Source organism: Diabrotica virgifera, chromosome 4, assembly GCF_917563875.1.
Source record: "Diabrotica virgifera virgifera chromosome 4, PGI_DIABVI_V3a".
Classification (NCBI taxonomy): Eukaryota; Metazoa; Arthropoda; class Insecta; order Coleoptera; family Chrysomelidae; genus Diabrotica; species Diabrotica virgifera.
The window spans coordinates 89926234-89939307 of NC_065446.1; the positions used below are offsets into that span (position 1 = coordinate 89926234).

At 32.3% G+C, this 13074-nt stretch overlaps 1 protein-coding gene across 2 annotated transcripts in view; it reads left to right on the forward strand.

Annotated features, from left to right (window-relative positions):
- Positions 1-13074, forward strand: part of LOC126883057 (esterase FE4-like) — a 197700-nt gene that overhangs the window by 59521 nt on the left and 125105 nt on the right. For both annotated transcript variants that reach the window (XM_050648252.1, XM_050648253.1), the window contains exon 5: positions 8889-9271. In XM_050648252.1, coding sequence (XP_050504209.1) covers positions 8889-9271 — 383 coding nt within the window. The remainder of the gene's footprint in view (positions 1-8888; positions 9272-13074) is intronic.

Below are 13074 nucleotides of genomic sequence, written 5' to 3' on the forward strand. Positions count from 1 at the left end.
GTGGCTTTGTAGACAAATCTGTGACACAAAGAGGTGTCTTTTGTCGTTCATCGTCTTTTATGAAGACTTTGAAATTTACATTTTCACGTCCGCTACGGAAAAGATTTCTTCTGTATACCAGAGAAATCTTTTCGTTTAATTAATATAGATGTCGTACCAAGTGTACTGAAGTCTGGTTATTTTATTATTACCAGAAAGGCCAAAAGCATTTTCTTACACCTCGACCATCCACCTAGATGTTCCTGACGAGAGCTTGACATGAGCTCGAAACACGTCGTGTAGAATATCGGTGGTGGTCGAAGTGAAATAAAATGCAATTGCCGTTTCCTTTCATATCACGGTTCTTCTCCGTTATTGACGAATGTGTAGCGAATAACGTGGCTTTGTAGACAAATCTGTGACACAAAGAGGTGTCTTTTGTCGTTCATCGTCTTTTATGAAGACTTTGAAATTTACATTTTCACGTCCGCTACGGAAAAGATTTCTTCTGTATACCAGAGAAATCTTTTCGTTTAATTAATATAGATGTCGTACCAAGTGTACTGAAGTCTGGTTATTTTATTATTACCAGAAAGGCCAAAAGCATTTTCTTACACCTCGACCATCCACCTAGATGTTCCTGACGAGAGCTTGACATGAGCTCGAAACACGTCGTGTAGAATATCGGTGGTGGTCGAAGTGAAATAAAATGCAATTGCCGTTTCCTTTCATATCACGGTTCTTCTCCGTTATTGACGAATGTGTAGCGAATAACGTGGCTTTGTAGACAAATCTGTGACACAAAGAGGTGTCTTTTGTCGTTCATCGTCTTTTATGAAGACTTTGAAATTTACATTTTCACGTCCGCTACGGAAAAGATTTCTTCTGTATACCAGAGAAATCTTTTCGTTTAATTAATATATATATATATATATATATATATATATATATATATATATATATATATTTCGTTGAAATCATATTATAATAGAAGTATAACTTCCTATGTGCATACAAAGTACACACATATTCTTTTTTTTGTGACTGTCGCGCAGATCACCAAAATAATTTCTTTTCGAAAAAAATAAAACCAAATAGAAAAAAGTTCCGAAAAGAAAGCGGAAATGAAACAGAGAAGGAACTTAAGAGGAGAAAATTCGAACCAAAGGGAACTAAACAGTACGAACAAGGATATACTTATTAAAAGCTATAAAGGAAATTAAATCAGGAGATATAAAAGCTAACAAATAATACGAGTAATATAAGACAATAAAAGGACATCTAAAGAACAACTAGAACTACACCATATAAATGGATTTTCTCTGGCTTCATCTTTCTGCCGTGACCAAGGGGAACATGGAGGGTCTTCAATCTATGTGAAAGAGGGTGTGGTTTGGAAGGAACGTTCTAATATATGTTCTCAATCTGAGAAATATAATTTTGAAGTGAGTGCTGTGGAAATAGACTATTGCCTTTTTAATTGTGTTGTGTTGTGTATTTATCTGCCTGGACGTGGCTCTATTGATGTTTTTATGTCAAAACTGGATCTAATACTTGATGTACTAGTCTCCGAAGGTAAGGCTATAATATTAACAGGTGACTTTAATATACATTTCAAATCAAATTCACTAAGTAAGCAGAACTTGGTAAATGTTTTAGATTCTTATGGCTTAACCGTAACTGTGAATGATTATACAAGAGTAACTCCAACTAGTAAAACTCAAATTGATTATATTGCTACAAACATAAATCACCAACAAAAAACAATGGTTGTGGAAGGTTTTATCTCTGATCATCGTGCGAAATTGTTCCAATGTAGCATTAACACAGACAATGATGCCTATATATTCATCCGTTCATATAGTGAAAGGAACATAAATCGTTTTGTTCAAACCCTTGAGTCAACAAATTGGTCAGAGGTATTTAATACAATTTCTGCTGAGGATAAATCATTAGCTTTTTTAAATACTATCCAAAATTACTTTCGGTCCCATTTTCCACTACTTAAATGTAAACCTAAAAAATGTACATGTTCGAATTGGTTTACGCAGGAACTGTACCATTTAAGGGATCAGCTAAAACTTTTAGAAACGATCTGTCAGCAAAATAGTAATCTTAGGCCAGTCCTTCATTTAGCAAAGACAGAATATTCAATTAAATTAAAAGCAGCAAAAAGTAGTCACTTCATGAGACAGTTAAACGAATCATCAAATAAAATGAAATGTATTTGGCATTTAGTAAACTTAACAGTCGGGAAACAAAACAACTCAAAAGTACCTAGTGATAATAATAATAATTTAGCAGACAAATTTAACCACCATTTTGTTGAAATGGCTCCAAAGTTACTTGCCGCTTTCGATCCTACTAAAATAGGTGGGTTTACATCAGCGTCAAAGAACCGTAATAGTTGTTCTATGTTTTTATATCCAACTAACCCACAGGAAATAACTAGTATAGTCGGAAGTTTTAAATCCAAACACAGTTGTGGTTTTGATCAGATTTCCCCTAAGTTATTAAAACAATGCATTCACGCTCTCGTAGATCCACTGACGGATATTTGTAATGCCTCTTTTCAACAAGGAATATTTCCTAATATGTTTAAACTATCCATTGTAATCCCTTTATTCAAAAGTGGTGATAAAGATGACCTTAACAACTACCGTCCCATAAGTCTCTTATCTGTGTTTTCAAAGATAATTGAAACTCTGGTTTATACTAGAATAAACGCATTCCTAAAAAAGCATAGTGTCATGCATAATTTTCAACATGGTTTTACATCTTCTAAGTCTACAACTACAGCTCTTGCAAATTTCGTCAGCTTAGTGTTGGATGCTTTGGACAGACGAGAGAAGGCATGTGGTTTATTTCTCGATTTGTCCAAGGCTTTTGATACTTTGGATCATAATTTGTTGCTAACAAAACTTGAGAGGATTGGTATTCGTGGTGTAGTTCTAAAATGGTTTACTTCCTACCTAGAAAATAGAAGACAAAAAGTAAAGATAACATCTAATGGACTTGTAAACGAATCAAACACATTGGATATCCATTATGGTGTCCCTCGGGGTAGTGTATTGGGTCCTCTACTTTTTATAGTATATATTAATGATATAGCTTTGGTAACTAATTCACTGAGTGGAGTTAACATCATCAGTTATGCGGATGATACCAACATTTTAGTCACAGCAACATCCGATAAAAATTTGCAAAATAAAACTACACAGATACTATCCACCATCGACAGTTATCTCTTATCCAACAAACTAGTTTTAAATGAAGAGAAATCAAAGTATATGATTTTCACGTCAAATAATTTATTAAACCATCAAGCCACTATACAAGCAGCAATAGATAAAACAGACTGCACGAAGTTGCTGGGGGTCCTGTTAGACAGTAATTTTAAATGGTCAAACCACATTTCTAATTTGAAATCCAGATTAAGTAGCGCATGTTATGCATTGAGAATTCTTTCACGTCTCTTTAATACATCAATACTAAAAACAGTATACTTTGCCCATTTTTACTCAATAGCCAAATATTGCATTGGAGTCTGGGGTTGTACCTCTGAATTAGAGCAGATATTCGTATTTCAGAAAAGAGCTATTAGGACAATTTATAAAATGAAATTTAGAGATTCTTGTAGAGGCATCTTTAGACAAAACAATATTCTTACTATTCCTGGTCTGTATATATTTTCGTGTATAATGTATTTACATTGCAAAATTTATGAATTCAATAAATTTCAATTTAACCATGTTTATTCAACAAGATTCAGAGACAATCACTTTATGCTTCCACAACATCGTTCTGTTTTGTTGGAAGGTAGCACACATTATGCAGCCATAAGTTTCTTTAACAAATTGCCAATAGGTATACGAATGAATTTACATCAGCCAAACTTTCGGAGGTGTGTACATCAATACATTTGTGAGCTAGAGCCATATTCTAAAAATAACTTTTAAGTATGTTTTGTCATATTTATTAATTTATATACTTTTGTATGTCTGTAACTTTGACTTGTCTCATACATGATACGCGATGAATAAATTTGACTTGACTTGACTTGACTTGGACAAAACTATTAAGGAAGAAAAAATAATTACACATAAAAGAGTTGAGATACTACGTATATTGGAAGGCTTCTATGAAGATCTATATATGCAAACCAGCACCACATGACAGAACACCACGAGAACTATGTACCAGCAAAAATATTACCAAGGGTCAGAAGAAATTTTGGACATAGCAGTGTACAATCAATGCATATGTACACGACCTTCCCGGACGAAAGTTTCTTGTTGCTCATGATAAGTTTATACGCTAATTTATTCGTTGTTGCAAAATATTGGTTGTAACTTTCAGGGTAGTATTTAGCAAATTAATATCTGTGTAGTTTTATGTTTGATTTACAGATTGAGTCTTTGGTTATTCACAAATTTTCTCATCTCCATAAAGGCTGCTCTTAAGTGCTGTATTCTTGATCGAATTTCTGATTTTGCAAATCTTCAGTAATCTAGTAATCTCCTAAGTATTTCATTTTGTCCATTTTTTCAATATCTTAATTTTTTATCTGGATCTTTGTTATAACTAGGGAGCGGATTTATATGCGAGCAATTTTGATGAAATATGCGCATACATATGCAGTAAAAAATTATGAAATATGCGTAAGATATGCACAATAATTTTAAAAAATGCGCATTTTAAGAAACCACATATTTATCTACAATAAAATGAATGTATCGATTTTCCACTATCTTCTTGATTTTTTTTATGTTATCGTTGTAAATTCGAGGTACGTAATTTTTTCTCAATGAACTTTCATCGGGAACACTTTTCTTGCAATATATTTACAATAAACTTTTAAACATAGGATTTTCCCGTGTTTTTTAAATCCGAATGAAATTTATATTCATTGGATGAAGTTATGAACAATTATTATTGTCTACTGTCAATGGGTCACTGATCAAAACTACTTTCGATTCGCTCATCTTCTTGTATTTTGACTTATGTAGTTCTGTCCCGACGTGTTGTGTAACCAAAAATTTTCGTTAATATGGTATCTACGACAATAACACATACTTTTTCAAACTGTTTAAACTTAAAATGTTGAGGAATCAGCCAAATATTATTTATTAAAAAAAAAGAGGAACAAAGCAATCTTAAACTCATCATTTTATTACATGCTTTACAGAATAATTTTCCATTGGTGTAAAGAAGCTGAGGATAGGTTCTGATCCGGGAATAAACCAGGCTAGAATCTTTCGGCATATTGCACTATTCACAAACAAAAGTACTTTTACATAAAAAGTAAACATTCGCATTGACCGACTAAAGGTGATTAATTTTAATGATTTACTGGATCTGATTTAAACCATATTTAAATTTCTGTTAGAGAGTAGTAAAACGATGTTTAGAGGTGCAAATATTCTCTTAACAATAGGGTATTTAACATCCTACAATCATTTTATGACGGCCTACTAGATGCACATTGTGGGTAAATATCGGGAGTTTTCTAAGAAAAACCGAGAAGGTAGTGAATGAGCAGACTTCAGGTAGTTCTCGAAAAGATATGGCATCATGTGGGGGAACATTTTGTGTCGAATTAAAAAATTTTTAAATTTTTTTGTTTGGACAAAAATGTTTTTATATAGGCACATAATATCCACGTTTTTTAAAAAATAGGCAAAATTTGGTATTCTCAAATATGCGAAATATGCAACCAATATGCATTTAGCATAAAATCCGCTCCCTAGTTATAACTTTACCCCTCTTACCGATAACCGTGGTTTTTTATTGTTAAAACAAACTATTTCCCAGTATTACAAATTGCGTTTAGTAGCGACTGCAGGTGTTTCCTACTTTCAGCGATAATGACTGCATCATCGTCGGTATAACGAATAATACCGGGTGTCCACTTATATTTTCCCCCATTTTAACTGCCTGTAACTTCTAAACGGCTCAAGATAGAAATATGCGGTTTTCGCTGAAATGTTTTATTTTAGTAAAAGTTTTGTCTGAATGGATTTAATTTTTTATATAGCTTTCAAATACGAAAAAAAATGGCGGATTTAAAAAAAAACATTGTTGACTTTTTTTAATAGAACACCCAGTATATTTTTTCTAAATTGAAAGGAAGATCATTCACCTATCCAGCGATATAAACTTTTTCAAAATCGGTTGTCAAATCACTGAGTAATTAATTTTTAAAATGAGAGGTGCAACGTGGATATCACATATCTAAATAACATAACTAAGCAAAAAGATATTGTTATGTGATTTCCACATTGCATCTCTCATTTTAAAAATTAATTTCCCAGTCATTTGACAACCGATTTTAAAAATTTTTATATCGCTGGATAGGTAAATGACCGTTCCTTCAAGTTACAAAAAAAATATACCGGGTGTTTTAATAAAAAGAGTCAACAAAGTTTTTTTTTTCAAAAATCCGCCATTTTTTATTTAAAAGCGATATAAAAAATGGTCATTTACCTAAAAACTTGAAAAAACGCTCATTTACCTATTCAGCGATATAAATTTTTTTAAAATCGGTTGTCAAATGACTGAACAATTAATTTTTAAAATGAGAGATGCAATGTGGAAATCGCATAAAATAATATCATTTTGCTTAGTTATGTTATTTAGGTATGTGCTATCCATGTTGCACCTCTCATTTTAAAAATTAATTACTCAGTGATTTGACAACCGATTTTGAAAAACTTTATATCGCTGGATAGTTGAATGAACTTTCTTTCAATTTGGAGAAAAATATACTGGGTGTTCCATTAAAAAAAAAGTCAACAACGTTTTTTTTCAAAAATCCGCCATTTTTTTCATATTTGAAAGCGATATAAAAAATTCAATCCATTGAGAAAAAACTTTTACTAAAATAAAACATTTCAGCGAAAACCGCATATTTCTATCTTGAGCCGTTTAGAAGTTATAGGCAGTTAAAATGGGGGAAAATATAATTGGACACCCGGTATTTAAATTTTCACCATTTATCTTTATCTCTTGGTAATGGTGAAATTACACACAGCCTTGTTTCATTCACCTACTTATCTGTTACGCATCCGTGTTATTTTCATCTAATGTTACAACAGCCTGTTGGTTCCAATAGAGATTTCTCACAATGTTAATATCATTTTGTCGAGTTCTTTTCGCTTTAAACATTCCCTGAGAATGTTATTTTTAACTTTGTCGAAAGCTTTCTCATAGTCTATAAATGCGACGAAAAAATATTTTCGTTGCTATCGGCATTTTTGGGCAAGAGTCGTGAAACTATACAGAGCTTCTACTGATCTGAATATCTACTACTAATATCCGCTTCCACTTTCTGAATATGCTTGCATGTATAACTTCACCTATAGGTTTAATCAGCTCGATGTGAATTCTTCGATCTGGCCCAAGGCCTCTGCCAGATTTTAAGATGTTTATAGCATGTGGGCTTCAGATTTTAATATTAATTGTGCCTCCTCGCTATCAATATGTGTTGATTGTGTTCGTTTGTCGATGAAAAGATTTTCGATATGAACTGCCCGTCAAAAGTTAGGGATATGGAATATTATGCTCATTTTCATAGTTGATTTTTTCGTGAACAGATGAACGGATTCCGCTATTTTTTTTTTATTATTTTAGATATTTCTTTAGTATTTATACAGTTTTACAAAGATTTACTCAAACTTCTTTTTTGTACTTATACCGGGTTGAAGAAAAGAAAAGTTTTTCTTATGTTAAGTTTGTGGACGTTTAAGGACGATGTACAAATGTTAGTATACATCGGAATCGTATTTTAGTCTTATGTTTTGTGAACATTTTATTTTTGAATGTCCTTGATATCTTTAGAAACAAATAAGATATGTGGTTTTACTCTTTAACAAGTGTATTAACTAAATACATTAATTAATTAACAATAAAAAAATATCAGTTAACAAAACTTTAAAAACAGAAAGGCACATAAGGTAAATAATTCTTATCGACACCTATAGGAGTTATCTGTCGACCAGGTAAGCGGTATGCACAGCGTAATATAAGAGAGACGAGATTGTTGTAATGGAGGCCGTGTGATGTTTTGGGGCGGAATTTCCTTGAGAATAAGTACGGATTTGGTGTCTACGTGGAGGTTCTTTAAATAGCGAGAGGTACAATACACAGATCTTTTTTCTTTAAACACCCTATTCCTTTCGCACTATATGTAGAAAATAATTTCATCTTAGTGATATCACAAGACATGGCCTCTTCACGTATCGCATGTCGTCAGTTAAAACATACTAAAGAATAAAACCGTCTAGTTTCTTTGTTATTAAAGATATTGGAGAAATTAAAAAAATATTCGCAAAATATAATACTACACCATAATATCGATGTATACCCAACTTTGTGTCATTTATTCCCTACAAGGCGTCTCAAACTTTTGTTTCGGTTAAAACACATGTTAAAATACAAAACTATCTATTTTATTTGTTTCTAGAGATATCAAGGACATTAAAAAAATGTTCACAAAACATAATGCTACAGTACGGTTCTGATGAATACTCACATTTGTACCTCGTCCTCCCTACAGGGCGTCTTAAACGTAATATAAGAAGAACATTTATTTTCTTCCACCCAGTATAAGTACAAAAAAAAGAAGTTTGAGTAAACCTTTGCGCAACTGTGTAAATACTAAAGAAAAATCTAAAATAATAAAACAAATTACCGGAATCCGTTAATCGGTTCTCGAAAAAATCAGCTATGAAAATGAGCATAATTTTCTATATCCCTAACTTGATTTCGATTGCTTTTCTCAAACTTTTTTGTGTTAATTACAATTATCATGTTTTTCCTGTAATTCCTTTCACTCAATACATGTTTCCGTCATCCACTTTTTTTAGCCTTTAAACTATTCAATGGCTGTAGCTGTACATTTGTTTTAGGCTTTTTAAGCACCGAAGATACAGTGTTGCCTGGAAACTATGGACTAAAAGATCAAAATGCTGCTTTACGTTGGACATATCAAAATATATTCAAATTTGGAGGTGATCCAAATAGAATTACGATTGCAGGACAAAGTGCTGGAGCTTGCAGCGTGTGGTATCACATGCTCTCACCAAAAAGTAAAGGGCTTTTTAGTAGAGCTATATCAATGAGCGGTGATCCTAGGTCTGTATGGGGATATCAACAAAATCCCAAATCGGTTGCTATGAGTGTAGCTGCAAATCTCGGTATAGACGTGACCAATTCTAGGCAGTTTGCCGAGTATTTAAGAAAAGCCGATAGTACTGATTTAAAACGAGCAAACAAGTTAGTTACTTCAGTGGTAAGTAAGTATGTATATATTTGTTTATCTAAAATGTAATTATATCAATTGTTTATCTTAAATACTCAAAATAGTGCACAAAAGAAATCACGATCATACGATCTACGTATGCTAAATGACGTTAATACGAAAATGATAACTCAAGTCCTGTAAAACGAGCAAGTGACTGCATTTATAGACGAATAAAACAAAGAATCCTAGAGATCCTGAAACTAATGCACGAAAGAAGAAAAGCCAAAAGTGACCTCGACAAATATAAAACGATAATTATTATTATTTCATAAAGCGATATAGTCCAGTCGGGTTAGACGAATAACAGGCCTAACCTTGCATTAGGAGCTGCCCCAAATTTTATTTTTCTAATCTTTAGGGAGGGTCAATACTAGTATAAATTTAAAATCTCGACTAAATTCCACCGTTGCGTTAGCCGCCATCTTAATTTTAAACGAGAACCGTTTTTGCTCAATATCTCCGCCATTTTCAATTTTTTGACAAAAAGTGTAGAAACTGAAATTGTTGAAAATACGATTTTCTATAATTTCATTAATTATAATTTTTTTCGTGCGGTCGATATTTTCCGAGTTATGAGGGGAAAATAGTGAGAGTTGGAGCATATTTATTGAATTATTGAATTATCTCGTTTATTATTAGCTTTCCAACAAATATGCATCTATACAAAAATGAAGAGAATTAAATTCTACACAATTTTGATCTCTTTCATTTTTTGCTAAAATTAATATTTAAGGTAGTACGTATGCGGTAATGGCGCGAGCGTAAGACCGGATTTATTTTATAGCAATTGTTTTTGTTCAATATCTACGCCATTTTCCTAAAATTGTTCAACATAAAATTTCCTACAATTTCTTTTAACAATTTTTTTCATACGGTTGATATTTTCCGAGTTACATGGGAAAATAGTAAAAAGTGGTAGGGGAAGCATAATTATTGAATTGAATTTTGTTTCCGAGCTGCCCCAAATTTTATAATTCTATCCTTTAGCAGAGATCAATAGTAGTGTAAATTTAAAATCTCGACTGAATTCCGCGGTTGCATTAGCCGCCATATTGATTTTAAATGAGAACTGTTGTTGCTTAATATCTCCGCCATTTTCAACTTTTTAACCTAAATGGTGGGAAAGAAAATTGTTGGAAATGCAATTTCCTACAATTTCTTTGGCACAATTTTTTTATACGATCAATATTCTCCGAGTTAAGGGGGAAAATAATGGAAGCGGAGGGGAAGCATAATTATTGAATTGTCTCATTTATTAATAATTTTACGACCTAATTGTACATGAACAAAAATAAAGAGAATTATATTTTATACAATTTTTGAAACTTCCAATGAAACATCAACCAAACTAAGTATATAAAAGACATAAAAAGACATTATATGCATTAAGTTCACTTAATTTTATTAACTAGCGGGTTTGATTGGTTGAATTTGTCTCTCGATATTTCAAGTTTTATGTCAGCTAATATATCGTGATGTTTCAACAATTTTTTTTTTATTTTGGACCCTGTTGGGGGGGATTTTCCCATCCCCCCCTTGTAGACCCGCCACTAGTTCTCTCGAAAAATTGTAGTAAATCGTAATTGCAACGATTTCAATTCTTACACTTTTTGTCGAAAAGTTGAAAATGGCGGAGATATTGAATAAAAACCATTGCTACAAAATCAATCAGGTCTTACGCTCGCACATTTACCACCTACGTACTACCTGAAATATGGATTTTATCAAAAAAATGTACGACATGAAAATTGTACAAAATTTAATTCTCTTCATTTTTGTATAAGTATATATTTGTTGTAGAACTAATAATAAACGAGATAATTCAATAATTCAATAATTATGCTACAACTGTCACTATTTTCCCCTCATAACTCGGAAAATATCGACCGCACGAAAAAAATTGTAATTAATGAAACTATAGAAAATCGTATTTTCAACAATTTCAGTTTGTACATTTTTTGTCAAAAAATTAAAAATGGCGGAGATATTGAGCAAAAACGGTTCCCGTTTAAAATCAAGATGGCGGCTAACGCAACGGCGGAATTCAGTCAAGATTTTAAATTTATACTAATATTGACCCTCCCTAGAGATTAGAAAAATAAAATTTGGGGCAGCTCCTAATGCAAGGTCAAATGCTATCCCGACTGGGCTAATATAGTTATTTTCCTAACAAGTGCAAAAAGTCATTCTTTTCCGCACGCGACTGCAGTTTGCCGAACGACGCGAAGCGGGAGTTCGGCAAGCAGTCGAGTGCGGAAAAGAGACTTTCTGCAAGAGTTAGGAACAATATTTTTTCTATGAGTCTTTAAAAAATTACCAAATCTTAATCAATTAATTTAATTAATATGATTATTTCATTCATAGGAGATTCTGACCAATAGAAAGCTACAGACATGCAAATTAAGGTGATAATTTTTGATAATCTCCCGTCGTTAAGCATATTACGTCAGATGCCCTTCGTTGCAACGAAAAAATACATTCAGTGACATTAATGACAAATGTTTTAAAAATTATAAAAGTGATGACTTTCAACCGTCAAACACATATTTATAACAACTGTGTGTTTAATTTCACTAATTGGTACTTAGATATATAAATTACAATAAAATTTTGGTTTTGAACAGTTTTATTCATGAAATAATCGCAACAAATTGCACTCGAACTCTAAAATTAATATAGAATTTTAGAGCTCTTGTGCAATTACTACTGAAAATACATACACAAATTAATTCTCTGACAAGGTTGTCAAAACCAAATTTTCAAAGGTGCGTTCGCGGGTACAGTTGACAAATTATCGCCGACAATTTCTAACCTCATTTAATATAAATAATATCGTTAATAGATAAATAAACAAGGTATATTTACTTTTAATTAATATTAATAACTAATTATTAAATTATAATAAGTAAATATACCTTGTATATTTATCTATTAACGATATTATTTATATAATTTTAAAGTGCGCATGCGTTTTGCTGCTAATTTGTCGCCGACTAGTCGCCGACAGGCACCCGCGGACGCACTTAATTAGTTAGCATGACGACGATCTTAGTTTCCATGACGATGATTCAAAACGACTGTTATTGTCTACCGATTTGACTTTCGAATATTATGTCAAAATAATTTTATTTCATCGAATTGTCGCGTTAATTTCATTAAAACAGGAACACAATAAGATATATTTGAAATAAATTAGTAAATAATATCTAAATACTAATTTATTGCATGTATTATAATTACTTTAAGGGCATATTAACATATCTAAATTAACACGCGTGCTGAAAAGTAAAAACCGCGTGCGGAAAAGTAACACGCGTACGGAAAAGTAATACGCGTGCGGAAAAATGAAAAACTCTAAACTAAAATGCGTGCGCGAAAGTAGACATTTTTGCACGCTCGTAGAAAAAATATATTAAGAAAAAGGAAAATCAGAGAACCGAAAGAAAAAGGTGCAACGGAGAGATGCAAAGAAATTGAGACTCTACACTCAAAGTACGATAGCCACAATGTACATAGAAAAGTTAAAGAACTCATAACTAAGACGGAGACAGAAAGGAAATCTAACTGAATCTATGATCTTGGACAAACAGAGTAAAATAATAACATGGAAGAAATACCTAACTATTTGAAGATCAAAGAGATAACATCTTTGAGCTATAAGAAGAGGTAAATGATGGACCAAGAATATTACAGCAGGAAGCTTATTCTGCAATAACACAGCTAAAGGATGAGACAGTAGCAGGCCCCGATAATATACAAGCAGAACTACTCAAACTAATGGACATCGAATC